Genomic DNA, 27,751 nt, shown 5'->3' on the forward strand with positions numbered 1-27,751 from the left:
TCAGCCTTTAATGTATTCAATGACTCAGCCTCCACAGCTTTTTGAGGTAAAGAATTCCAAAGATCCACAACCCTCTGGGAGAAGAAATTCCTCCTCATTTCCGTCTTAAACAGGCGACCCCTTATTCTGAGACTATGTCCCCGATCAGTTGACAGCTCCCTAGGTGTCAGTGTGGTACTGAGCCAGACAGACCAGAGTGCCCAGGTTCAGTGGAGAGCGAGCTGGACCTCCCACCTTGACCCCTAGCTAATGATTGCTGCTGGAAAGTGAGCATGTGCAGATGTTGGGTGGACACAGATTGAGCTTGACTGCATGATTGCATGTGCTGCCGACATTCATCGGAACATTAGGAACAGGAGGAGGCCATTCAACCCCACAATAAAATCATGGCTGATCTGTACCTCAACTCCATTTACCTGCCTTCGATCCATATTCCTTGGTATCCTTATCTCACAAAAATTTCACTTGACCCCCAGTATCCACAGTGTTATGGGGGAGGGCCACACAAATAATAATCACTTGCACTAGGTACTGCTGCTCATACAATCCCAACCTCAGCAAGAGGCAGCACCTTAAGGAGAGATGAGAAAAAATCCAGTACTAACTCAAGTTGGATTGATTTGGTGTAAACTTGAAAAACTCTTGTTTGACACAGTCTGGATAGCGATCTTCCCCTCAAGATTATTTTGTTGTTCTGCGTTTCTGTAACCTCATCACTATCTAGGTAGTTTCCCCATCCCCTCAAATACGGCGCACCATTCCCCTCCCCCCAAATGGGGGAGGGGCCGGAGAGCTGTTCCCAGCCAGTTGCCAATCCTGTTTCTGAGCATGTGCATGGCATCTTGTGTCCCAGTAAGGAAGCATGCGCCTCTGCCTCTATACCTCCCACTTCCACCCCCTCCAAAACCGTCTGTCTGAGATGGGGAATCGCGAGTGCAAAGCCTCACTGTACCAGCCTGTTGCTCAGCGACGATGCAGCGTGCTATTACACTGACACTTCTTAGTCAGAGCTGATCTGCTAAAGTCTCTCTCCTTATTTATTAACACTGGCACCAAAGAGAAACTTTGTTCTAACAGTCTTTGTAATAATGAGCTTTCCACTTAAAGACTCTAATTCTTGTTCTTTCCCATGCCATTAGGTTGGGTGGACACTGAATAACCTGGTTGCCAAACTGCGGGAAAATCCTAATCAAGTGGTTCTTGTTATGAAAAAGGTGCCCCTTGATATATTACCATCTTTCTGTTCCTCAGAGAGTGCACAGCTACAGCAACTCCACCAACCACAGGTGAGGACAGCCTCTCAATCAATAAATTGAACATTAGACCATATGTAGTGTCATTCTGTTATTAATTGATGATCGGAGGGATTCTCGTGCAGTTATCTGTTGTCCATGCACCCAGCCTCAGCTCAGTCAGTTCTGGTGAGAATGCCAAACGAAAGGGGTGGGAGGGAGGTGCAACTTGGGAGGAGGAACAAAGGATCCTTTGGCTTCCCACCGAATTGGTGCCTGGCACTGGCCAATCGCAAAGCAGCATTAATGGTGAATGCAGACAACCCCTTATCCCAGATGATCCCACCCTCCCTGCTGGGAGAGAATAGCTGGTGGTTACCTGCGAGGGGAAGGAAAAAAAAATAGTTTTGAGATGGTCTTTCATCAATGGAACAGAATTAGTGCAGGTCGACTCGGAAAGGGACCCGTGGGTAATAGTGGACTCGTCACTGTCAACATCTGGAAGTAATTTGAAAGATAATAGATATTTTACTGAGGTGGTGCTGAGGCTGTGCAATGCACTGTCTGATCCCATTTGGAGCACTTGAGTGGGGTTCTAGTCTCCACACTATAAAATGGATGTGCCAGTGCTGGAGAGGGTACAAAGGAGAGCAACAAGAATGATTCCATGTGTAAAAGGATGAACTATCGGGAAAGATTTTTTAAAACTCAATCTATACATAGATCAGGGGGATAGACAAACTGGTGAAATGGGCAGACACATGGCAGATGAAATTTAATGCAGAGAAGTGTGAAGTGATACATTTTGGTAGGAAGAATGAGGAGAGGCAATATAAACTAAATGGTACAATTTTAAAGGGAGTGCAAAAACAGAGAGACCTGGGGATGCACATACACAAATCTTTGAAGGTGGCAGGACAAGTTGAGAAGGCTGTTTTTAAAAAAAAAAGCATATGGGATCCTGAGTTTAATAATAGAGGCATAGAGTACAAAAGCAAGGAAGTTATGCTAAACCTTTATAAAACACTGGTCAGGCCTCAGCTGGAGTATTATAGAATCATAGAAGTTACAACATGGAAACAGGCCCTTCGGCCCAACATGTCCATGTCGCCCAGTTTATACCACTAAGCTAGTCCCAATTGCCTGCACTTGGCCCATATCCCTCTATACCCATCTTACCCATGTAACTGTCCAAATGCTTTTTAAAAGACAAAATTGTATCCGCCTCCACTATTGCCTCTGGCAGCTCGTTCCAGACACTCATCACCCTTTGAGTGAAAAAATTGCCCCTCTGGACCCTTTTGTATCTCTCCCCTCTCACCTTAAATCTATGTCGCCTCGTTATAGACTCCCCTACCTTTGGGAAAAGATTTTGACTATCTACCTTATCTATGCCCCTCATTATTTTATAGACTTCTATAAGATCACCCCTTAACCTCCGACTCTCCAGGGAAAAAAGTCCCAGTCTATCCAACCTCTCCCTATAAGTCAAACCATCAAGTCCCGGTAGCATCCTAGTAAATCTTTTCTGCACTCTTTCTAGTTTAATAATATCCTTTCTATAATAGGGTGACCAGAACTGTACACAGTATTCCAAGTGTGGCCTTACTAATGTCTTGTACAACTTCAACAAGACATCCCAACTCCTGTATTCAATGTTCTGACCAATGAAACCAAGCATGCTGAATGCCTTCTTCACCACCCTATCCACCTGTGACTCCACTTTCAAGGAGCTATGAACCTGTACTCCTAGATCTCTTTGTTCTATAACTCTCCCCAACGCCCTACCATTAACGGAGTAGGTCCTGGCCCGATTCGATCTACCAAAATGCATCACCTCACATTTATCTAAATTAAACTCCATCTGCCATTCATCGGCCCACTGGCCCAATTTATCAAGATCCCGTTGCAATCCTAGATAACCTTCTTCACTGTCCACAATGCCACTAATCTTGGTGTCATCTGCAAACTTACTAACCATGCCTCCTAAATTCTCATCCAAAATCATTAATATAAATAACAAATAACAGCGGACCCAGCACCGATCCCTGAGGCACACCGCTGGTCACAGGCCTCCAGTTTGAAAAACAACCCTCTACAACCACCCTCTGTCTTCTGTCGTGAAGCCAATTTTGTATCCAATTGGCTACCTCACCTTGGATCCCGTGAGATTTAACCTTATGTAACAACCTACCATGCGGTACCTTGTCAAAGGCTTTGCTAAAGTCCATGTAGACCACGTCTACTGCACAGCCCTCATCTATCTATCTTGGTTACCCCTTCAAAAAACTCAATCAAATTCGTGAGACAAGATTTTCCTCTCACAAAACCATGCTGACTGTTCCTAATCAGTCCCTGCCTCTCCAAATGCCTGTAGATCCTGTCCCTCAGAATACCCTCTAACAACTTACCCACTACAGATGTCAGGCTCACCGGTCTGTAGTTCCCAGGCTTTTCCCTGCCGCCCTTCTTAAACAAAGGCACAACATTTGCTACCCTCCAATCTTCAGGCACCTCACCTGTAGCTGTCGATGATTCAAATATCTCTGCTAGGGGACCCGCAATTTCCTCCCTAACCTCCCATAACGTCCTGGGATGCATTTCATCAGGTCCCGGAGATTTATCTACCTTGATGCGCGTTAAGACTTCCAGCACCTCCCTCTCTGTAAAAAGTACACTCCTCAAGACATCACTATTTATTTCCCCAAGTTCCCTAACATCCATGCCTTTCTCAACCGTAAATACCGATGCGAAATATTCAGGATCTCACCCATCTCTTGTGGTTCCGCACATAGATGACCTTGTTGATCCTTAAGAGGCCCTACTCTCTCCCTAGTTACTCTTTTGCCCTTTATGTATTTGTAGAAGCTCTTTGGATTCTCCTTTGCCTTATCTGCCAAAGCAATCTCATGTCCCCTTTTTGCCCTCCTGATTTCTCTCTTAACTCTACTCCGGCAATCTCTATACTCTTCAAGGGATCCACTTGATCCCAGCTGCCTATGCATGTCATATGCCTCCTTTTTTACTAGGGCCTCAATCTCCCAAGTCATCCAAGGTTCCCTACTTCTACCAGCCTTGCCCTTCACTTTATAAGGAATGTGCTTACCCTGAACCCTGGTTAACACACTTTTGAAAGCCTCCCACTTACCAGACGTTCCTTTGCCTGCCAACAGACTCTCCCAATCAACTTCTGAAAGTTCCTGTCTAATACCATCAAAATTGGCCTTTCCCCAGTTTAGAATTTTAACTTTTGGGCCAGACCTATCATTCTCCATAGCTATCTTAAAACTAATGGAATTATGATCACTGGTCCCAAAGTGATCCCTCACTAACACTTCTGTCACCTGCCCGTCCTTATTTCCCAAGAGGAGGTCAAGTTTTGCCCCCTCTCTAGTCGGGCCATCCACATACTGAATGAGAAATTCCTCCTGAATACATTCAACTAATTTCTCTCCATCCAAGCCCCTAATGCTATGGCTGTCCCAGTCAATGTTGGGAAAGTTAAAGTCCCCCACTATTACCACCCTATTTTTCTTGCAGCTGTCTGTAATCTCCTTACATATTTGCTCCTCAATTTCCCGTTGACTATTTGGGGGTCTGTAGTACAATCCTATCAAAGTGATCTCTCCCTTCTTATTTTTCAGTTCTACCCATATAGACTCCGTGGGCGAACCCTCGGATATATCCCCTCTCACTACTGCCGTGATGTTCTCCCTAATCAAGAACGCAACTCCCCCTCCTCTCTTACCTCCTGCTCTATCTTTCCTATAGCATCTGTACCCTGGAACATTGAGCTGCCAGTCCTGCCCCTCCCTTAGCCATGTTTCAGTAATAGCTATAACATCCCAGTCCCATGTACCCATCCATGCCCTGAGTTCATCTGCCTTGCCCATCAGACTTCTTACATTGAAATAAATGCAGTTTAATCTAGACTTCCCTTGGTCTTTGCCCTGCTTTCTCAGACCATCGGTCCAGTCATGTTCTGTACACTCTCCCTTACTGCCTTTTGTTTCTGTCACCACTTTACTTTCCACTGACTTCCTGCATCGTTTCCCATCCCCCGCCACATTAGTTTAAACCCTCCCCAACAGCACTAGCAAACACTCCCCCTAGGACATTGGTTCCAGTCCTGCCCAGATGCAGACCGTCCAATTTGTACTGGTCCCACCTCCCCCAGAACCGGTTCCAATGGCCCAGGAATTTGAATCCCTCCCTCTTGCACCATCTCTCAAGCCACGTATTCATCCTAGCTATCCTGTCATTCCTACTCTGACTAGCCCGTGGCACTGGTAGCAATCCTGAGATTACTACCTTTGAGGTCCTACTCTTTAGTTTAACTCCTAACTCCCTAAATTCAGCTTGTAGGACCTCATCCCGTTTTTTACCTATATCGTTGGTGCCTATATGCACCACGACAACTGGCTGTTCACCCTCCCCCTCCAGAATGTCCTGCAGCCGCTCCGAGACATCCCTGACCCTTGCACCAGGGAGGCAACATACCATCCTGGAGTCTCGGTTGCGTCCGCAGAAACGCCTGTCTATTCCCCTTACAATCGAGTCCCCTATCACTATAGCTCTGCCACTCTCTTTCCTGCCCTCCTGTGCAGCAGAGCCAGCCACGGTGCCATGAACCTGGCCGCTGCCACCTTCCCCTGGTGAGCCATCTCCCCCAACAGTATCCAAAACGGTATACCTGTTTTGGAGGGAGATGACTGCAGGGGACCCCTGCACTGCCTTTCTACTCTTCCTCTGTCTGTTGGTCACCCATTCACTATCTCCCTCAGTAATTTTTATCTGTGGTGTGACCAACTCACTGAACGTGCTATCCACGACTTCCTCAGCATCGCGGGTGCTCCAAAGTGAGTCCATCTGCAGCTCCAGAGCCGTCAAGCGGTCAAACAGTAGCTGCAGCTGGACACACTTCCCGCAGGTGAAGGAATCAGGGACACAGGAAGGATCCCTGAATTCCCACATCCCGCAAGAGGAACATGACACGGCCCTGGGATCTCCTGCCATGACTTAACCCTTAAGTTAGCTTAACAACAACTACAATGTCAAGAGAGAAAAAAAAAGGAAAGAAAAACTACTTACCACTCCCTTTAAGAAGTTTACTCCTTTAAATTAAATTATTCTTAATTTAGAGAATGTCAACTACACTAGGGACCTTGATTCACTAAAAAAAAACGCTACTTGCTATAAGACCTGCAAACCTTACCTTTCTTTTTACTTTAGTTACTGTAGATAAGTAGAAATACTCACCTGAACCTACTCACCAATCAGGTGCCTCCCCTGTGTCGCGTCCCTTTCTGATTCCTGACGTCACTTCGAACTCTGTCGCAGCTCCCTCTGAAATCCCGCCTTTTTATGTGATGCTCCCTCTGCTCCGATCCGCTCCTTAGCTGTTCTCAGCGCTCTGAAATCCCGCCTTTTTATGCGATGCTCCCTCTGCTCCGATCCGCTCCTCTCAGCTGTTCTCAGCGCTCTGAAATCCCGCCTTTTTATGCGATGCTCCCTCTGCTCCAATCCGCTCCTCTCAGCTGTTCTCAGCGCTCTGAAATCCCGCCTTTTTATGCGATGCTCCCTCTGCTCCGATCCGCTCCTCTCAGCTTACGTTCAATTCTGGGCACCACATTTTAGGAAGGATGTCAAGGCCTTAGAGAAGGTGCAGAAGAGATTTACTAGAATGGTACCAGGGATGAGGGACTTCAGTTATGTGGAGAGATTGGAGAAGCTAGAGTTGTTCTCCTTAGAGCAGTGAAGGTTAAGGGGAGATTTGATAGAGGTGTTCAAAATCATGAACGGTTTTGATAGAGTAAATGAGGAGAAACTGTTTCCAGTGGCAGAAGGATTGGTAACCAGAGGACACAGAATTAAGGTGATCAGCAAAAGAGCCAGAGGCAATATAAGGAAACATTTTTTACACAGCGAGTTATAATGATCTGGAATGCGCTGCCTGAAAGGTTGGTGGAAGCAAATTCAATAGTAACTTTCAAAAGGAAATTGGATAAAAACTTGAAGGGAAAAAAATTACAGGGCTGTGGGAATGATACTAATTGGATAGCACTTTCAAAGAGCCAGCATAGACACGATGGGCCAAATGGCCTCCTCCTATACTGTACGTACTATGTTACTATACGGCCCAGAGAGTACCTGGTAAACAAATAAACCATTTAGATCAGATACCTGAAAGAACTCCTTCACACAAAGATTGAGAAATGTTTGCATTAATCTGCCCAGCCAGGAAGTCAAGACACAGATTTTAGGGACACTGGAAACGTGGCTGGATGCCAGGCTGGGAGAGTTGGAACATTAGAGCGACGAGCTTCAGTGGGAAATTGGCCTCTTTTCATCCTTGGGGGTAATTTTGACTTTGGATAAAACATGCAATGTAGGCTCAGCAACCCATTGAACATCTCTCCTGATCTTCGTTTCCATTGACTTCAATTGAAACTGAAATGGGGAGAGGTGTTTAACGGGGGGCTGAGCCAATATCTGCCAATATACACTATCATCCAAAGTCAAAATTACCCCCCTTGACTTTTTCTTGCTCTTGTGCCTCTGGAGAACATGTGTATGTACAGTTGGTGTGAGACTGAACCTAGCGAAACTCCTCTTTTGGTTCCCTAATATCTGCTTTCTCTCCTAGGTACTGGGAAGCAAGTCAGAAGACGCAGCATTGTGGCCGGACCTGAGTGTGCTCTCAGAGAGATCGGTCCAGTTAGTGCCAATTTAATTCCTTTCTTCTCTGGGGAAGTTGTGCTTTACTTGGTGCCTGCAAAAGTTGCCCCGCTCCAGTTTCAGATTGCCAGGAAGCTGGTTAGTGATCCAGGCTCACTCGTGCCGATGGGCTCGGTACCAAAGTCATTGGCAAATTTATGATCCATTCTGCTTTTGTCAGTTTTGGCTGCCTTTCAATCGGAAGTACATTTGGGACTGGCCAGATAGACTGTAGTGGTATTTGTCAGTCCTGTACATTCCTAAATTGGTCAGCTGTGGATGAGTTGAGTTAGATCAAGTCCCTACTATGGAGCAGCTCTTGGTCTGATTGATGTGAAAAAGTGAATGAGCAGCCTGCTAGCTGCAATGGCAGAACTGTGAGCTCCTGAGGAGGAGAACTGGGCCTGAAGTCCAGCATGGCCTTCACCCTTCGGCTATCTCCATGAGCACGAGCCAAACATTGATCTCTTCCTTCATAGTCCACTTGCAGAGTGAATGTACTTTGTTTCTCATCTAAACCACAGAAAGAAATGATGGGCCAAACCCCAAATTTGTTGTTTACTTACCTCCCCGACAAGGTTAGAAAAAATATCTTTATGCAGAGGGTGATTAGAATGTGGAATTCTCTGCCAGAAACCCTTGTTGAAGTAGAGTTCATGGAGTGGATGGTTGTAAAAGAGGAAGATTAAAGTGTATGGGGAGTGAGCAGGAGAGTGGGATTAGACTGCATGGGATATCAAAGGGAATGGGGAGCAAGCAGGAGAGTGGAGTTAGACTAGATGGCTCATGTGGAACATAAGAATTAGGAGCAGGAGTGAGCCATACGGCCCCTCGAGTCTGCTCCGCCATTTGATAAGATCATGGCTGATCTTCGACCTCAACTCCACTTTCCCGTCCGATTCCCATATCCCTTGATGCCCCTAGAGTCCAAAAATCTATCTATCTCAGTCTTGAATATACTCAACGACTCAGCATCCACAGCCCTTTAGGGTAGAGAATTCCAAAGATTCACAACCCTCTGAGTGAAGAAATTCCTCCTCATCTCAGTCTTAAATGGCCGACCCCTTATTCTGAGACTATGCCCCCTAGTTCTAGACTGTCCAGCCAGGGGAAACAACCTTTCAGCATCTACCCTATCAAGCCCCCTCAGAATCAATGAGACCACCTCTCATTCTTCTAAACTCCAGGAGAAAAACACCACACTGACTTAATGGTCAAACGGCCTATTTCTGTGCTAGAAAGTTCTTATTCTTCACTAAACCTGCTGTTCTTTGGGTTAGGCAGCCAGTTAGTCCCACTGTATGGCCCTTGTTTAGATTATGAATAAAAATAAAGAAGAATCCCAGCTCCCTAATGGCTTGTCAAGTTTATCCAGTGAATCACTGATCCACACTGACCAGGAAGGCCCCAGGCTCAGTCCCCAGTCGGTGCTGATTTATGGTCAGCAGTAGAGGTGTTATGGTTGATCTCATCATACTGGCTTAGGGACGGGAAAATTAGCCAGGATTCCTGCTGCTGTTGGGTATTCAGTGACCTCTCTGCTGGGGAACGTGTATGTGGACCTCTCTGCTGGGGAACGTGTATGTGGACCTCTCTGCTGGGGAACGTGTATGTGGACCTCTCTGCTGGGGAACGTGTATGTGGACCTCTCTGCTGGGGAACGTGTATGTGGACCTCTCTGCTGGGGAATGTGTATGTGGTCTTCAGTGAGCACACAATCAGCATGGCTGTGATGCTCCCTGCATTGATTAGCCTGTCAATCCTCTTTGTCAAGGTGTAGATTAAACAAATACTTTGGTTCTGTCTTCACAGAAGAGGACACAAATAACTTCCCAGAAATGCTAGGGAACCAAGGGACTAGTGAGAAGGAGGAATTAAAGGAAATTAGTATTAGTAAAAAAATAGTGCTGGAGAAATTAATGGGACTGAAAGTCGATAAATCCCCAGGACCTGATAATCTGCATCCCAGAGTACTAAAAGAGGTAGCCATGGAAATAGTTGGATGCATTAGTTGTCATCTTCCAAAATTCTATAGATTATGGAACAGTTCCTGCAAATTGGAGGGTGGCAAATGTAACCCCACTATTTAAAAAAGGAGGGAAGAGAGAAAACGGGGAACTACAGCCCAGTTAGCCTAACATCAGTAGTAGGGAAAATGCTAGAATCCATTATAAAGGATGTGATAACAGGACACTTAGAAAATATCAACGGGATTAGACAAAGTCAATATGGATTTATGAAAGGGAAATCATGTTTGACAAACCTACTGGAGTTTTTTGAGGATGTAACTGGTAGAACAGATAAGGGAGAACCAGTGGATGTGCTTTATTTGGATTTTCAGACGGCCTTTGATAAAGTCCCACATAAGAAGTTAGTGCGCAAAATTAAAGCACATGGGATTGGGGGTAACATACTGGCATGGATTGAAAATTGGTTAACAGACAGGAAACAGAGAGTAGGAATAAATGGGTCTTTTTCAGGGTGGCAGACGGTGACTAGTGGGGTACCGCAGGGATCAGTGCTTGGGCCCCAGCTATTCACAATATATATCAATGATTTGGATGAGGGAACCAAATGTAATGTTTCCAGGTTTGCTGATGACACAAAACTAGGTGGGATTATGAGTTGTGAGGAGGATGCAAAGAGGCTTCAAGGCGATTTAGATAAGTTGAGTGAGTGGGCAAATACATGGCTGATGCAGTATAATGTGGATAAATGTGAAGTTATCCACTTCGGAAGGAAAAACAGAAAGGCAGAGTATTATTTAAATGGTGATAGATTGGGGAATGTTGATGTACAAAGGACCTGGGTGTCCTTGTACATCAGTCACTGAAAGCAAACATGCAGGTGCAGCAAGCAGTTAGGAAGGCAAATGGTATGTTGGCCTTCATTGCAAGAGGATTTGAGTATAGGAGCAAGGATGTCTTACTGCAGTTTTACAGGGCCTTGGTGAGACCACACCTGGAGTATTGTGTGCAGTTTTGGTCTCCTTACCTAAGAAAGGATATACTTGCCTTAGAGGGAGTGCAGCGAAGGTTCACCAGACTGATTCCTGGGATGGCAGGACTGTCGTATGAGGAGAGATTGGGTCAAGTAGGCCTGTATTCACTAGAGTTTAGAAGAATGAGAAGGATCTCATTGAAACATATAAAATTCTGACAGGGCTAGACAGACTGGATGCAGGGAGGATGTTTCCCCTGGCTGGGGGGGTCCAGAACACGGGGTCACAGTCTCAGGATACGGGGTAGGACATTTAGGACTGAGATGAGGAGAAATTTCTTCACTCAGGGTGGTGAACCTGTGGAATTCTCTACCACAGAAGGCTGTGGAGGCCAAGTCACTGAATATATTTAAGAAGGAGCTGGATAGATTTCTAGACACAAAAGGCATCAAGGGATATGGGGAGAGAGCGGAAATATGGTATTGAGATAGAGGATCAGCCATGATCATATTGAATGGCGGAGCAGGCTCAAAGGGCCGAATGGCCTACTCCTGCTCCTACTTTCTATGTTTCTAGACATGAGTAGTAGCCACTTGGGAGAGATGCCAGAGGGAATGCGCATGCAATGGGTCATTGCCTTCAGGAAAGGAGGGGGGAAATCAGGGAGCAAAAAAGATGAATTCTGATTGGCTGTAAACTGTTGTAAAACTCTTGACATTTTCCACAACTGAATGAAACTGGAACACAGCACCCTATGCAGTTGTAGGATATTGGCTGTTCCCTCTCCTCTTCTTGTTCCCCAGCAAAAGAATGCAAACGAATGCTACTGTGGAGCAGGATTATCCCAGCTTCCATGCAGAAAGTTAAAAAGCCCGATTAAAATAGAACTGTTGACCCTATAGTTTTTCCTCCTCTGGAGAAGGGATGAGCCTTCATAGTATTATAGAATCTTGCAGCACAAAAAAAAGGCCATCGTGTATGTGTCAGCTCTTTGAAAGCTATCCAATTAGTCCCACTCCCCTGCTCTTTTCCCCATAGCCCTGTAAATTTTTTCCCTCAAGTATTTATCCAATTCCCTTTTGAAAGTTACTGTTGAATCTGCTTCCACCGACCTTTCAGGCAGCGCATTCCAGATCATAACTTGCTGCGTAAAAAATGTTCCCTCATGTCACCTCTGGTTCTTTTGCCAATTACCGTAAATCTGTATATTCTGATTACGGACCCTTCTGCCACTGGAAACAGTTTCTTCTTATTTATTCTATCAAAACCATTCATTATTTTGAACATCTCTATCAAATCTCCCCTTAACCTTCTCCGCTCTAAGAAATGCAACAATGTCCACAACAATGATTGAAGCAGCTGTGTGTGTGAAGAGTTGCAGGTTCAGACACACGCCACATCCATGGTGCAGCGTTTCTGCATGACCCTCAAGCAAGACATTAACTGGCGTTGTGTCTCTCAACAAAATGTAAGTGAATAACAGGGTAGAGATCTGGCTGCCTGCCAGTCAGTCCTTAGTTTTGGATGCACTATTATCCAGGTGAAGGCTCTCCTTCCTGTTCAATATTAGAAAGTACAGTTAGAAGCCTTTCAAACTCCTAAGATTTTGTTTACACCACTCTCTGTTTCATCGTTTTGTTGCATGATCTCATATGCAGTATTGCGGCCTTCCTTCTCAGTGTGTTCTCACAGTGAGCATGCCCCCTGATCTCCTGATGCCCCTTTATCCCTGGTACACCATTCTTATTTATTTTTGTTCCTCCAAAAAACTGCAGTGAATGAGGTCACAAATAACTTTTCCAAATTAAAAAGAAACGCACATGATTTACTTAAAACCAGAAGTGGCAAAGACTGTTTCCTCCTTTTTATTTCAGGCATTCTCGGAGAGAGAAAGTGGGGCTCCAGCAGGTCACACACCTCGATTCCAACTCCTCTGAATCCAATGCAGACTGTGAGGACAAGGATCAGTCAGTGCTGCCTGACTCCGACTCTGAAACTGGGACTGTGAGTGATGGTGGAGAAGGGGATCAGGTGCAGCCAATACAACAGTCTCACACTGAGGGTAAGGAGGAACTTTGGTATATCTATATGCACGCACACGCACATGGCACACACACCGACTGATTTTTGTTGGGAATTGTCAAGTGCTGGATTCTTGTTCCGAAGGAGTGAGACCCAAGTCCTGATTGTTATTCGAATATGATTTCTCTCAGTCAGACTGTGAGGGACATGACTCCCTGGTACTGGTTTATTATATATCTTGGGCGGGTGGGGGGGCGGGGGGGAGAGAATAGAAGAAACCAGAAAGCTAAGATCCCAATGCACGGAAGTTTAGTTAGTCAGGTAATCGTGTAGCAATATTAATGAAGCCCATCAACATCCATGACCCAGACTTTCCAGATTTCAAGGCTAAAGGTGGAAATGTGGTGAGAGTAAGCAGCGGCAGACAAAAGTGTGCGTGTGTTGAGAACATGTGGTAATGGGATAAATGTTTTGAAAAGGAGCTTCAGAATACGGTGGAATCACTGCTTGTGGTGATGGTGAAGATGTCGTGCTCAATTTTTAAATGCCCAAACCTGCATTATATTAGATGCCTTATTTATTCAATTCCTTGTAGTGATCAGCACAAGTCAGTTGTACTAATCACTTTCATTTACTTTTTTTATTTGTTCTCAGGGTGTGGGCTTCGCTGGCAAGGTAGGTATTTATTGCCCATCCCTTGACTAATAAGGTAGTGGTGGATCTTCACCTTTAACTGCTGCAGCCCATGTGGTGTTAGATAGGGACTATTGAACCAGTGAAGATGAAAGAACAGCATTTTATGTCCAAGTCAGGATGATGTGTAATTTGGATGTGATGATTGCAGTGGAGGCAGGTGCTGTTGAACTAATCTTGGTGAGTTGCTGCAGTGCATCCTGTAGATCATACATACTGCAACCACAGTGCACCGGTGATGGAAGGGGTGGATATTAAGTCCAGTGACTGGGGCATTGGTCAAGTGAACTACTCTGTCCTGGATGGTGTCGAGTTTTTGAGTGTTGCGGCTTTACTATGAAGGAAATTTCCAACTTGTACAGTGACCAGCTGGTCATACACGCTCCATTCTACTTTGCTCACCAGCATGGTTTAAAATTAGATTCTGAGATGCAGAGCACATGATAGCTAAAGCCAGCTGGTTATAGTAACATACTCCTGTAACTGCTGGTGAGTGGAAATATGACTGGGCAAGCCTTCAGGAACACTGGGACTCAGGTGGCTGTGGCAGTCTTCTATACAACCAGTGCTACTGAGTATTTAGTTTACTGAATACGTTGTGGTTTGGATCTCTCATTGGGTGTGGACTTACTATATTATACAATAACATGCTACGTGTTACTGAGTATACATGTGTGTATATATAGAGAGATACGTATAGTGCACATCCGTGGGGGTCGCACTTTATTGTACATCATGCCTTAAAAGTCCTCATTGGTTCAGATAGCCACTATCTGTTAACATCGCTGATTGATCAAATGCCCCATGTCATTGTGTTAAATTTGATGTTTTTTGTAGTATTATTGTGGTAGCTGTCTGTTTAAACCCATCCATTGTGCATGTGGAGTTCACCGTCAGCTAGTCAGAAATCTTGGGCCCGATATTACCAGGGCGGCGGGGGGGGGGTGCGATTGGGCGCGTGGGTAACGCACCCGGTGAAATCAGTCTGCCCCGAATGCAATCGCAGACTAATTGGATCCACTACCTCTTGTTCTGGGTTCCCCGCTGCTGAGCTGCGCGGACTGCGCGTGCATAGTAAGGTCTGTCAGCTGGAGGAGCTCTATTTAAAGGGGCAGTCCTCCACTGACTGATGCTGCAAGAAATAGGAAAAATTACAGCATGGAGCAGCCCAGGGGGAAGGCTGCTCCCAGGTTAATGATGCCTCACTCCAGCTCTTATTGGATGGGGTGCGGAGGAGGGAGAGGACAGAGATCTTCCCCCTAGTAGGCGGGAGGAAGCGGCCTGCCTCTGTCACCAAGAAGGCCTGGCTCGAGGTGGCAGAGGAGGTCACCTGCACCACCAACATATCGCGCACCTGCATACAGGAGGCGCTGCAATGACCTAAGTAGGTCAGCCAAAGTGAGTACACTTACTCATTCCCCTACACTCCGTCTGCCACATCACCGCCCCCACCTCACACCTCCATCTGCACTGCCAACACTACTCTGTCACATCACCCCTCACACCCACTCAAACCTCATCCTCATCTTACCTGCACTTACTCACCTCGCAAGTACTCATCCCGTCACTACCACTCAACCCAATCCTCATACAATCTCATGGCTCTATCTCATACTCACCCTCTCATGCATCTCTTTCAGTCAGCCTCACTCAACCTGCCACTACCTGTGCTGCAGCCACAGGGCATGCATCACATATGTGCAGTAGGAAGCGTAAGGCAAACGTGTCGTGAGCATGAAGGGGATGCACAAGGGTGTTTGAGGGTTTGTCATGGTTTTTACTTCTATTTAATTTCTGATCAACTCACATTACATATTATATTGGCACCACTACTGCCACGTCTTTGCGAATCTTGTCTGGTCTGTGCAATAATGCCCTTTCCTGAGGATCACAGTGAAGACCCACACCTGATGCCACCCATTGTGTTACTGCAGAGTGGGTGTAGGTGTATTTGCAGGGCTCTTTTGTGCAGACGACTGAGGGACGTCGGCGATGTCCCCGATGGCACCCTGGAAGGATGCGGAGGAGAAGTTGTTGAGGGCAGTGGTGACTTTGACAGCGACAGGTAAGAAGATGGTGCTCGGGCCAGCCGGGAGCAGCTCGGCATGAAGGAGGCTGCAGATGTCAACGACTACATGTCGAATGACTCTGAGCCTCCGTGTGCACTGCTGCTCAGAGAGGTCCAGGAAGCTGAGCCTCAGTCTGTGGACCCTATGGCGAGGGTAGTGCCCTCTGTGATGCATCTCTCTCTGCCGTTGCCCTCCCTCCTGCTGTGCAGGTGAATGTGTCACAGCACTGTGTTGTGGAGCTCCACGTGTCAGAGGTGGCCGGCGAGGCTGGTGATGTTGTTCAGCCTCCGAGGAGGTCATGACTGCAGCTATGGAGGCCCCCATCCGGCAGATGTACATCTGAGGGGGTCCGCAAGGTAGGTACATGTGCCTGGACCCTGGGGTAAGTGTGCAAGTTGGTGAATTTTGTTGTTAGGAGGAGGGTGGTGGAGGCCAAACTTTGTCCAAAGTGACAGAGTGGCCTCCTGCAATGAGTGAGGGTTTCCCCCCTCCACCTGTCAAATGGACCTTTGCAGCTGCCACAGGCTGATAGCTGCAACACGTCCATTTGAACTGGGAGTGTTTCTCCCAGTACGGGAAACAGTCTCAGTTGTTTGTAAAATCCCAACCCTCCTAAAATATCTATATTAATCAGGTCTGTAAACGACCTGAAATACCAAGATAAATAGCTTAAGTGGCACCCCGCCGGCTTTAATTGCCGGCGGGAGTCCCACATGCGGGGGGCTGCGCGCGCATGTCAGCGCGTCTGTAGGAAACCCGGAAGTGGGCGGGTTGGAGCCGGGCTGCCGCTCCGCCCTGGGAATCCCCGATTTTCGGAGCCTCCCCGCCAGGAACGCACCTGATCGCGGGTGCTAAAATCATGCCCCCTGTATCAAGCCTTTCCCGATGCAATGATGCAAGTTTCATCAGTGACAGGATTGAGAGGCATAATGAAAATGTGAACAGGGCTGTGCGGTTGGTTCAGTTTGTAGCCAACCGTTCCTTTTTGAATTTGACAATTCAAAATCCAGGATGTCTCGGTAATTCTTTTCCAGCATATTAAAAAGATAGTTCTGTTTGAATCAGAGAGATAGTTGGGACAAATCTCAAGAAGCAGCCAGTGGAAATTTGAAAAAGGCTGACCATTGGAAATTCCTGGAAGAAAAGAGAAACTCACTGTCTATTTAAGTCATTTATCAAAGATTAGATTAGTTTGTCGAGTTGAGGGAGGCAATTTTCAATGTCAGCTCCTGGGTGGGAACCAGCAGAGCGGATCACCCGCCTGATTTTCATTCCATTGATCAAGGGGACTGTTCTGACCTGGATGGTGTTGAGCTTCTTGAGTGTTGTTGTAGCTGATCCCATCCAGGCAAGTGGAGAATATTCTATCACAATCCTGACTTGAGCCTTGTAGATTGTGAAAAGACTTTGAGGGGTCAAGATATGAGTCACTTATTACTCATGAGAGAGTACCCAGCCTCTGCCCTGCTCTTGTAGCCATGTTGATATGGCTGGTCCAATTAAGCTTCTGGTCAATGGTGAGCCCCCCCCCCCCAGGATACTTGGCAGTGCAATGCCGTTGAATGTCAAGGGATGGTGGGTTGGGCCTTTTGTTATTGGAGATGTTCATTATCTGGTACTTGTGTGGTGCAAATGTTATCTCCCTCTTGTCAGCCCAAGCATGGATGTTATTCAGCTCCTGCTGTCGGCTGGCATGGGCTGCTTCATTATCAGAGGAGTTGTCAATAGAACTGAATACTGTAAAATTGTCAGTGAACAGCCCAAGTCCTGACCTTACGATGGAAGGAAAGTCATCAATGAAGCAGAGGAAGATGGGTGGGCCAAAGACACTTCTCTTAGGAAATCCTGCAACATTGTCCTGGATTGACCTGATCACAATGATTGGCCTCTAACAAGCAGAACCATCGTACCCTGTGTCAGGTATGACTCCAATCATTGGAAGGATTTCCCCTTAAATCCCAATGGCCTCAGTTATGCTAACACACCTTGGTGCCATACTCTAGCAGTATGCTGCCTTGATGTCAAGAGCAGCTATTCACACCTATCCTCTAGCAATCATCTCTTGCACCCCAATGGAGTGGGTCCTCACTGTAAAGATGAGACTTTGGGGATAATTTTAACCTAACCTGTCTGGCAGGAAACTGACCGGATTGGATCAGCTGCAGGTTTTGCACCCTGCCTGATTTCACTTTCTATTGACCGTATTGTCTGGGCAGCAGATACTGACCCGCAGACAGAGGACGTCAAAGCTTCAAGTGTCCAATCAGCTTAGTTGGTAGTGCTCTTGCCTCTGAATAAAGATTCCAGAACTTGAGCTCATAGAACTAGATTTTCTGCTCGTTCATAATCATGTTTTCTAGACTGACAGTGTAGTGTAGTGCAGTACTGAGGGACTGTAGCATTGTTAGAAATAATGTCCTTCAAATGAGACATAAAGGGCTCGATTTTCGCACCCGCGATCAGGTGCGTTCGTGGCAGGGGGGTTGTGAAAATCTGGGATTCCTGGGGCGGGTCTGGAGCCCGGCTCCAACCCGCCCACTTCCGGGTTCCCCAGTGACGCGCTGACATGCTCGTGCAGCCCCCGCATGTGGGACTCCCGCTGGCAATTAAAGCCGGCGGGGTGCCACTTAAAGTACTTAAACAGGTACTTCAGGTCGTTTACAGACCTGATTGACCTGATTTTTTAGGAGGGCTGGGATTTTGAAATGAACTGAGACTGTTTCCCGTACTGGGGGAAACACTCCCAGTTCAAATGGACATGTTGCAGCCATCAGCCTGTGGCAGCTGTAAAGGTCCATTTGACAGGTGGGGGGAGAGACCCTCACTCATTGCAGGAGGCCACTCTGTCACTTTGGACAAAGTTTGGCCTCCACCACCCTCCTCCTAACAATAAAATTCACAAACTTGCACACTTAGCCCAGTGTCCAGACACATTTATCTACCTTGCGGACCCCCTCAAACATACATCTTCCGGATGGGGGCTGTCGTAGCTGCAGCCATGACCTCCTCAGAGGGCGAACAGCATCACCAGCCTCGCCATCCACCTCTGAAACGTGGAGCTCCACAACACAGTGCTGTGACACATCCACCTGCACGGCAGGAGGGAGGGCAACCGCAGAGAGAGATGCGTCGCAGAGGGCACTACCCTTGCCACAGGGTCTACAGACCGAGGCTCAGCTTCCTGGACTTCTCTGAACAGCAGTGCACATGGAGGCTCAGAGTCACTCGACATGTAGTCGTGGACATCTGCAGCCTCCTTCATGCCGAGCTGCTCCCGGCTGGCCCAGCACCATCTTCTTACCTGTCGCAGTCAAAGTCACCGCTGCCCTCAACAACTTCTCCTCCGCATCCTTCCAGGGTGCCACCGGGGATGTCGCCGACGTCTCTCAGTCGTCTGCACAAAAGAGCCCTGCAAATACACCTACACCCACGCTGCAGTGACACAATGGGTGGCATCAAGTGTGCGTGTTCATGGTGAACCCCATGAAAGGGACCTATTCCACAAGCCAGTCAAGAATGGGCAAGACGTGGCAGTAGTGGTGATAATAATATTTATTGTGCATGTGAAAGAAAACAAATATAAATAAAAAACGTGACAAATCGTCGGACACCCTTGTGCAGTCCCTTTGTGCTCACAAAACCTTTGACGTGCGTTTCCGGGAACCCCTACGTGGTGCTACCCCTGTGGCTTCAGCAGAGGTAGTGGCAGGTTGCTCTTGTCCATGCCCTGACCAATGAGATGCTTTGGGCCGACGCTCTCTGGGTTTGGGTGCCCGTGAGGGCCCCTCCAAAGACTGAATCTGTCTCGCCTGAATCTTCAGGCGAGACAGAGGGGGAGGTATAAGAGGAGGGGGGGGTCGCAATATTAATTAAAGAATCAATTACTGCCATAAGGAGGGATGATATATTAGCAGGTTCCTCTAATGAGGCCATATGGGTGGAGCTTAAAAACAAAAAGGGGGCAAGCACTTTGATGGGAGTGTACTATAGGCCCCCAAACAGTCAGGGGGAGATAGAGGAACAGATATGTAGGCAAATCTCAGAAAATTGTGCAAATAATAGGGTAATAATAGTGGGGGATTTCAACTTCCCCAATATTAACTGGGATACTCAGAGTGTAAAAGGCTTAGAGGGTACAAAATTCTTAACGTGCATCCAGGAGAGCTTTTTGAGCCAGCATGTAGAAAGTCCTACAAGAGAGGGGGCGGTACTGGACCTAATTCTAGGGAATGTGGCCGGCCAAGTGGAAGAAGTGCTAGTAGGTGAGCACTTTGGTGACAGTGACCATAATTCGGTGAGATTTAAGGTGGTCATGGAAAAGGACAGGGAGGGGCCGGAAATAAAGGTTCTAAATTGGGGGAAGGCCGATTTTAATAGGATAAGGCAGGATCTGGCCAAAATGGACTGGGATCAGCTGCTTGTAGGAAAATCCGCATCGGAGCAATGGGAGTCTTTCAGAAGGGAGATTGAGACCATACAATGGCAACATGTTCCCGTAAAGGTCAAGGGTGGTTCCAAGAACTCCAGGGAACCTTGGATGTCAGGGGATAGACGAGAATGGATTAGGAAAAAAAGGAGGGCTTTTGGCAGATACAAAAGGCTAAAGACGGAGGAAGCCCTAGAGGAGTACAAAAAGTGCAGGGGGATACTTAAAAAAGAAATTAGGAGATCAAGGAGGGGCCATGAAATAACACTGGCGAGCAAAATAAAGGAAAATCCTAAGATGTTTTATAAGTATATTAAGGGTAAGAGGATGACTAGGGAAAAAATAGGGCCCATTAGGGACAAAAACGGCAATCTGTGTGTGGAGCCGGCAGATGTAGGAGGGGTTCTAAATGAATTTTTTGCATCTGTTTTCACTATGGAGAAGGACGATGTAGACATAGAAATACGGCAGGGGGACTGTGATATACTCGAACATATTAACATCGAGCGGGAGGAGGTATTGGCGGTTTTAGCAGGCCAAAAAATGGATAAATCCCCAGGCCCGGACGAAATGTATCCCAGGCTACTGTGTGAGGCAAAGGAGGAGATTGCGGGGGCTCTGACACATATATTCAGAACCTCTCTGGCCACAGGGGATGTGCCAGAGGACTGGAGAACCGCTAATGTAGTACCATTATTCAAGAAGGGGAGTAGGGAAAAACCGGGGAACTACAGGCCAGTGAGCCTAACATCAGTGGTAGGAAAATTATTGGAAAAAATTCTGAAGGACAAAATTAGTCTCCACTTGGAGAAGCAAGGATTAATCAGGGATAGTCAACATGGCTTTGTCAAGGGAAGATCATGTCTGACTAATTTGATTGAATTTTTTGAGGGGGTGACTAGGCGTGTGGATGAGGGTAACGCAGTGGATGTGGTATACATGGATTTCAGTAAGGCCTTCGATAAAGTCCCCCACAGGAGACTGGTCAAGAAGGTACGAGCCCATGGAATCCAGGGTGCCTTGGCACTTTGGATACAAAACTGGCTTAGTGGCAGAAGGCAGAAGGTGATGGTCGAAGGTTGTTTTTGTGACTGGAAGCCTGTGGCCAGTGGGGTACCACAGGGATCGGTGCTGGGTCCCTTGCTGTTTGTGGTCTACATTAATGACTTGGATATGAATGTAAAAGGTATGATCAGTAAGTTCGCTGATGATACAAAGATTGGTAGGGTGGTAAATAGCGAGGAGGATAGCCTCAGTCTGCAGGACGATATAGATGGGTTGGTCAGATGGGCGGAACAGTGGCAAATGGAATTTAACCCGGAAAAGTGCGAGGTGATGCACTTTGGAGGGACTAACAAGGCAAGGGAATACACAATGAATGGGAGGACCCTAGGCAAGACAGAGGGTCAGAGGGATCTTGGTGTGCAAGTTCACAGATCCCTGAAGGCGGCGGAACAGGTAGATAAGGTGGTAAAGAAGGCATATGGGATACTTGCCTTTATTAGCCGAGGCATAGAATATAAGAGCAAGGAGGTTATGATGGAGCTGTATAAAACACTGGTTAGGCCACAGCTGGAGTACTGTGTGCAGTTCTGGTCGCCACACTACAGGAAGGATGTGATCGCTTTGGAGAGGGTGCAGAGGAGATTCACCAGGATGTTACCAGGGCTGGAGCGCTTCAGCTATGAAGAGAGACTGGGAAGATTGGGTTTGTTTTCCTTGGAGCAGAGGAGGCTGAGGGGGGACATGATTGAGGTGTACAAAATTATGAGGGGCACAGATAGGATGGATACTAAGGAGCTTTTTCCCTTCGTTGAGGGTTCTATAACAAGGGGACATAGATTCAAGGTAAAAGGCGGGAGGTTTAGAGGGGATTTGAGAAAGAACTTTTTCACCCAGAGGGTGGTTGGAGTCTGGAACTCACTGCCTGAAAGGGTTGTGAAGGCAGGAACCCTCACAACATTCAAGAAGCATTTGGATGAGCACTTGAAATGCCATAGCATACAAGGCTACGGACCAAATGCTGGAATATGGGATTCGAGTAGACAGGGCTGATGGCCGGCGCGGACACGATGGGCCGAAGGGCCTCTATCCGTGCTGTATAACTCTATGACTCTATGCTCCACCTGCGCAGGGGCAGACTCGACCACCTGGAGAGGGGGCAGCATTGCGGGTACTGGTTGAGAGGGGGGCAACGGGTGAGAGGTGGGAGTGCTTTGAGTGGCGTCCCCACTTCCATGTCCTCTTTCACCATCATCCCTCTCGTGGCCCAGGCCCACATCACTCTTTCCACCCTGCTGGACGGCAGTTTGGAGGACTTGTGTGAGGCCTTGGAAGGCCACTTGTAAAGTATGTCAGCCTGTTCAAGGCGGCAGAATGTTGCTCACCCTGAATCCGAATGGCTGTTGTCAGGGCCTGAATGGACTCATTGTTGAGCCGTGCTTGACGCTCGAGGGAGGCTAGCCTTTCCTCCATCGCAGACATTCCCGCACCTACCCGCGACACTACCTCAGAGGTGCCTTCATGTCCCTGCGACACCATCTCGGAGATACCCTCCTGTACCTGTGCCACCATTCCTCCCATGCAGGAGTTGGACTCCTCCATCCTCTGCGCGATTGTGGAGAGTGCACGTGGCACCTGTTCCAGCACCTCGGCAATGTGCTGCTGCCCCTCAACAACTCTCCTTTTCACGGCTGGCCCTGAGGGTTCAGCGTCTGGGTCCAGCTCAGCAGAGCCTGGAGAAGAGTGCTCCCACCGACGCAGACTCTCCACGGCTGCACCAGGGTCTGCTCATGCTCACATGCGTGGTGACTCACCATGTGCAAGCCCAACTAAGTGAGGATGGGGACCCACCGAGGTGTATGTATCTGCGCTGGTGGATGCATGGCTCATATGTGACGATGGACCCTCAGAGGCCGGCAGGTCCTCTGAGGAATCGCCCTCCACGGTCACAGCGCTCACAGATGGCCCTGCAAGAGAACAGAAAGCAATATTAGGCATGTGGACAGATGTTGAGGTGCTGCAGATGCCAAGTGATGCTAAGATCATTCGCTATCATGAGTGCTGAGTGTTAGCTTTCTGTCACCGGCTGCTTGTGCAATCCCAGCCTCGGCATCCGCCACGGACAGGCACTCCAGCGTGCGGCTGATGTCTAATGCCTGCTGCTCTGCGGCTGTTAGTGCCACCTGGTGTGGCGGGCCCCCTCCGGTCCGTGCCCTCTCCCAGGCGTTCTGGCATCTATTCTCCTATCAAGGCAAAACACAGAGGCATGATTGAGTGATGGTTGCATGGTGAGCCGCTGCATGCATTGGTGTGGGTGGGGTTAAGCGTGAGGGAGATACATGGGAGGGTGCGTGTGCAACATAGCCATGATATTGTATGAGGATTGGGTTGCGTGGTAGTGTTCGAATGGGGACGGGGCGGTGAGTACGTGCAGGCAAGGTGAGGATGATAGTTGAGTGGATGTGAGGAGTGATGCGAGAGCGTTGTGGTGGCAGTGCCGAAGGGGTTGTGAGATGGAGGAGGTGATGTGGAAGACGGAGTGTGGGAGAATGCATAAGTATACTCACTTTGCCTGACCTGGTTAGGTCATTAAATCTCTTCCTGCACTGGACCCAGGTTTGTGGCACATTGCCGCAGCTGGTGACCTCCTCGGCCACCTCCAGCCAGGCCTTCTTCGTGGTGGAGGGAGGGCACTTCCTCCCATCAGACGGGAAAAGGATTTCCCTCCTCCTCCTCACCCCATCCAGCAGCAGCTGAAGTGAGGAGTCCGAAAATCTTGGGGCAGCCTTCCCTCTGGCCTGCTCCATGGTTCAGCATTGGTTGTTTGCTGCAGGAGGAGCATTGGTGGACTGCCCCTTTAAATAGGGCTCCTCCAGCTGACAGACCGCCCGCCGCGCAGCTTACCAACGGGAAACCCGGAAGCACAGGTAAGTGGCTCCAATTAGCCTGCGATTCCGTGCGGAGCACACTGATTTCACTGGGCGCGTTACCCACGCGCCCAGTCAACCCCCCCCCCCGCTGAGAACCCGCTGCCCTGCTAATATCGGGCCCAAAGCCTGTCTGCTGGTTCAGGTGGATGTTAAAAATCCTATGTCACTATTTGAATTACAGGGAGTTCTCCCAGTCTCCTGGCCAATATTCTTCCCTCAACCAACATCTCCAAAAACAGATTAACCTGGTCATCCATCTCACTGTTTGTGGGACTTGCTGTGCAAACTGGCAGTTGTTAACAAGAGCACAATTTAATTCACTGTAGGTGGGGAATTTGCGCTGTTTCTAAGAAATTAAGGCACTATATTAATATAAATTCTTTCTCTCTTCCTTCCTCCACTTCCTTCCTTAGAAGCTGAGAGATTAAGGAACTGTGCCTTCATCTACTGTGCTTTTGTACACCAGCCATTCCTCCTCCATGCTCCTCCCCTCAGTACTGCCAGATCCCAGCCTTCCCTCTCAGTGCCATAAGATCCCTGCCCTCCCCCTCCCCTCAGTAGCACCTGATTTCCCTTCCCCCCCCCCCCCCCCACTAGTGCTGCCTGAACCCAGCCTGCTTGATCTGTTCCCAAACCCCAGCCATGCACCGTCAACCACTTCTTCCTCATGCCCCCACAACATTTTCCCATTCCATCCTGCACCCCAAACCCCAAAACCCTGGAATCAGCCTAATACCCGAGTTTCTCTCTCACCAATGCATGTTGCACCAGCTTCTGGTCAGAATGTTTTCACCCAATCCCAGTTCCCAGCTCCAACCCAGTGCAAGTTTGCTTATATTTTGTCAAAGATCCTAGGCGTCAACCAAGATAAGATATAAAAATTGAGTACTTCAGTAAAGGAATTTTAAAAAAATTAATTCATGGGATGTGGACGTCGCTGGTAAGGCCAGCATTTATTGCCCATCCCTAATTGCTCAAGAAGGTGGTGAGCTGCCTTCTTGACAACTGAGTGGCTTACTAGGCCATTTCAAAGGGCAGTTAAGAATCAACCACATTGCTGTGGTCACATATAAGCCAGACCGGTAGGTTTTCTTCGCTAAAGTGAACCAGATGGGTTTTTACGACAATCCGGTAGTTTCATAGTCACCGTTCTGGTAATAGCTTTTTATTCCAGATTTTATTTAACCGAATTTAAATTCCCCAGCTGCCGTGGCGGGATTTAAACTCATGTCTCCAGATTACTAGTCCAGTAACATAACCACTATGCTACCATACCCGTAGGTATATACGTGAGATACCGATATACAGAAGAGAGGAATAACAGAGATAGAATGAGACAAGCAGAGTGATAGAGACAGCACAATGAAAAACTGAGAGCCATACAGAAAGAGAAACACAGTGGAACACAAACAGAAAGACAGAGAAAGGAACACAATTGGAGTGGGAAAGAAGCAGCAAAACAGTTACACACTGCCATGTTTGTCCACAAAACAAGTGACCACACTTCAAAAGTAATTCAATGGTTGTGAAGTGCTGGGACATCCAGAGGATGTGAAAAGGGCCTATAAATGCAGATATTTTTCTTTCTTACTGGGTAGTATGCTGCCGTCCCTTAATAACGTACTGTGGCTTACTGAGATATGTTCAATGTGTATTGTGTATTAACGCTGTGTGTGTTACTTGGTATAGGACATCTGAATAGATTATAAAACACATTGTATAATTAAAAGTCTTGCATCTGACACTTAAATGTCACATATGCAAAATGTATGTCACACTTAATTGTTTCAAATAGCTATTATCTATTAAGTTAACCATGCTGATTGGCTGAAGTGCAGACAGAAAAACCTACCAATCCATGCAAATCTGACCAATCAAATCATGGAAATTTGTTTCAAAGCTACCAATCAGGAAACAACAACTGCAGCAAAATGAAGTAAAGAAATCACAAACAATTTTCTGATTTCTTTTGTTTCTGTTATTTCCTGAATCAGCGTCTGTAACAAGTAAAACAATACAATTTACAACAAGTCAATAAACACTTAAATAATCGGCAAAAAAATCCCTAAAACCTACCCATGTCCAAGTCCTGTTGTAACTCCTGTTCGAGGCCTTTCATAGGGGTCCTGTTTTCTTCCTTTCCTGATTAACTCTCGTTACCACTGCTCACTCTTTTGTTTGCAGCGCTTTTTTACTACACAAGAATAAACAGTTGTCTGTCCCCCTGCTCTGTGCAGTATCTATGTTTGGTGTAGATTTTCATCTTCACCACCTGGCTGGTAATCTGAAGGGGCTGATCACACACCCATTGCAGAACCCGCCTGATTTTCATTTCATTAATTTTAATGTGCAATTCCCCCCCCCACCGCCACCAGATTACCACCCAGGTGGTGAAGCTGAAAATATACCCCACACATATATACACTACACAGAGGGGTACACTTTGCATTTAATGCACATTCTTTGCACTTCAGGTACCACACAGCAAAGCATTTAAAAGAAAAGGCTTACTGGTTTCTTCTGACCTGGAGCCAGAAATGTACAAGCAAATTCCCTCACTAACAACAATTAACTTGTAATGAACCCAGGTTGTCCTGTATAAACAGCATTAGACTGTTTGGCTGTAAAGTGATGGACAGGTTAAACACAACTTAGCCTTAACAACAGAATAATACATTGTGCAATGTAATGCTCCTGTCCATTATAACCTCTGCCACAGGAATTCAGCAAGTTTTCAGTAATAATGCACTGTACATTCCAGTATATATTCTATAATAAAGCACAGTGTTATTGGCCACAGTGTTATATAACACATTGTGATCATGTTCCAGTGTGCATTAGTGCTGAGTGTGTTTTGTTTTTACAGGTGAGCACATGCAGGTAATGAGTCAGCTGTCTGTAGGGAGCACTGTGACTTTGTGCGATGGAGGAGAGCTAGTAAGTGATGATACACCAACTCCCAAATCTCCGAGAATAACTGAGCCTCACGATGTTGAAGATAGAATGAAAAATGATTCTGACTGTGAGACAACACCAAGATCACAGTCACCAGATGATGAGAAAGCAGTGAGTGCTGAGTGTTTTGTTGTGTCGTCGTTTACCATGAATTTTGTGCACTTTTAAGCTGTTTGTTCCAGGAAATGTTGACGTCAGTCAGTATAAACAGAAATCATCTTACAGAAAATAATGAAAAAGGCAACATTAGCAATACCCAGCATCAACATCGAACACTCCCAGGGCAGGTACAGCTCGGGTTCGATACAGAGTAAAGCTCCCTCTACACTGCCCCATCAAAACTCCCAGGGCAGGTACAGTACAGGGTTAGATACAGAGTAAAGCTCCCTCTACACTGCCCCATCAAAACTCCCAGGGCAGGTACAGTACAGGGTTAGATACAGAGTAAAGCTCCCTCTACACTGCCCCATCAAAACTCCCAGGGCAGGTACAGCACGGGTTAGATACAAAGTAAAGCTCCCTCTACACTGCCCCATCAAACACTCAGCTATGCGTGTTTAATTCCGCTCGGTCAGTAATTCCAAACTTCTAGTCACAAGATGTCACCTCTGTACATTTAAATCAAAAATCCAGAGAAATGGACAAACCGAAAGCACTCCAGTAAAAGGTCATTCTGAGAACAGTTTGGTTTTTAGGAAGGATTCTGATGACAAAATACACTTAAAACAAAACAGTGAGGCAACAGGAAGCCTGGGGCTGCGAAA

General features: G+C 47.1%; 1 protein-coding gene across 1 annotated transcript in view; it reads left to right on the plus strand.

Moving 5' to 3' along the window:
• Nucleotides 1–27,751, plus strand: part of LOC137342749 (connector enhancer of kinase suppressor of ras 1-like) — an 86,899-nt gene that overhangs the window by 45,238 nt on the left and 13,910 nt on the right. The window contains exons 9-12 of the mRNA XM_068006922.1: nt 1,140–1,286; nt 7,879–7,949; nt 12,765–12,952; nt 26,899–27,098. Coding sequence (XP_067863023.1) covers nt 1,140–1,286; nt 7,879–7,949; nt 12,765–12,952; nt 26,899–27,098 — 606 coding nt within the window. The remainder of the gene's footprint in view (nt 1–1,139; nt 1,287–7,878; nt 7,950–12,764; nt 12,953–26,898; nt 27,099–27,751) is intronic.

Source organism: Heptranchias perlo, chromosome 26 (genome assembly GCF_035084215.1).
Source record: "Heptranchias perlo isolate sHepPer1 chromosome 26, sHepPer1.hap1, whole genome shotgun sequence".
NCBI classification, from domain to species: domain Eukaryota; kingdom Metazoa; phylum Chordata; class Chondrichthyes; order Hexanchiformes; family Hexanchidae; genus Heptranchias; species Heptranchias perlo.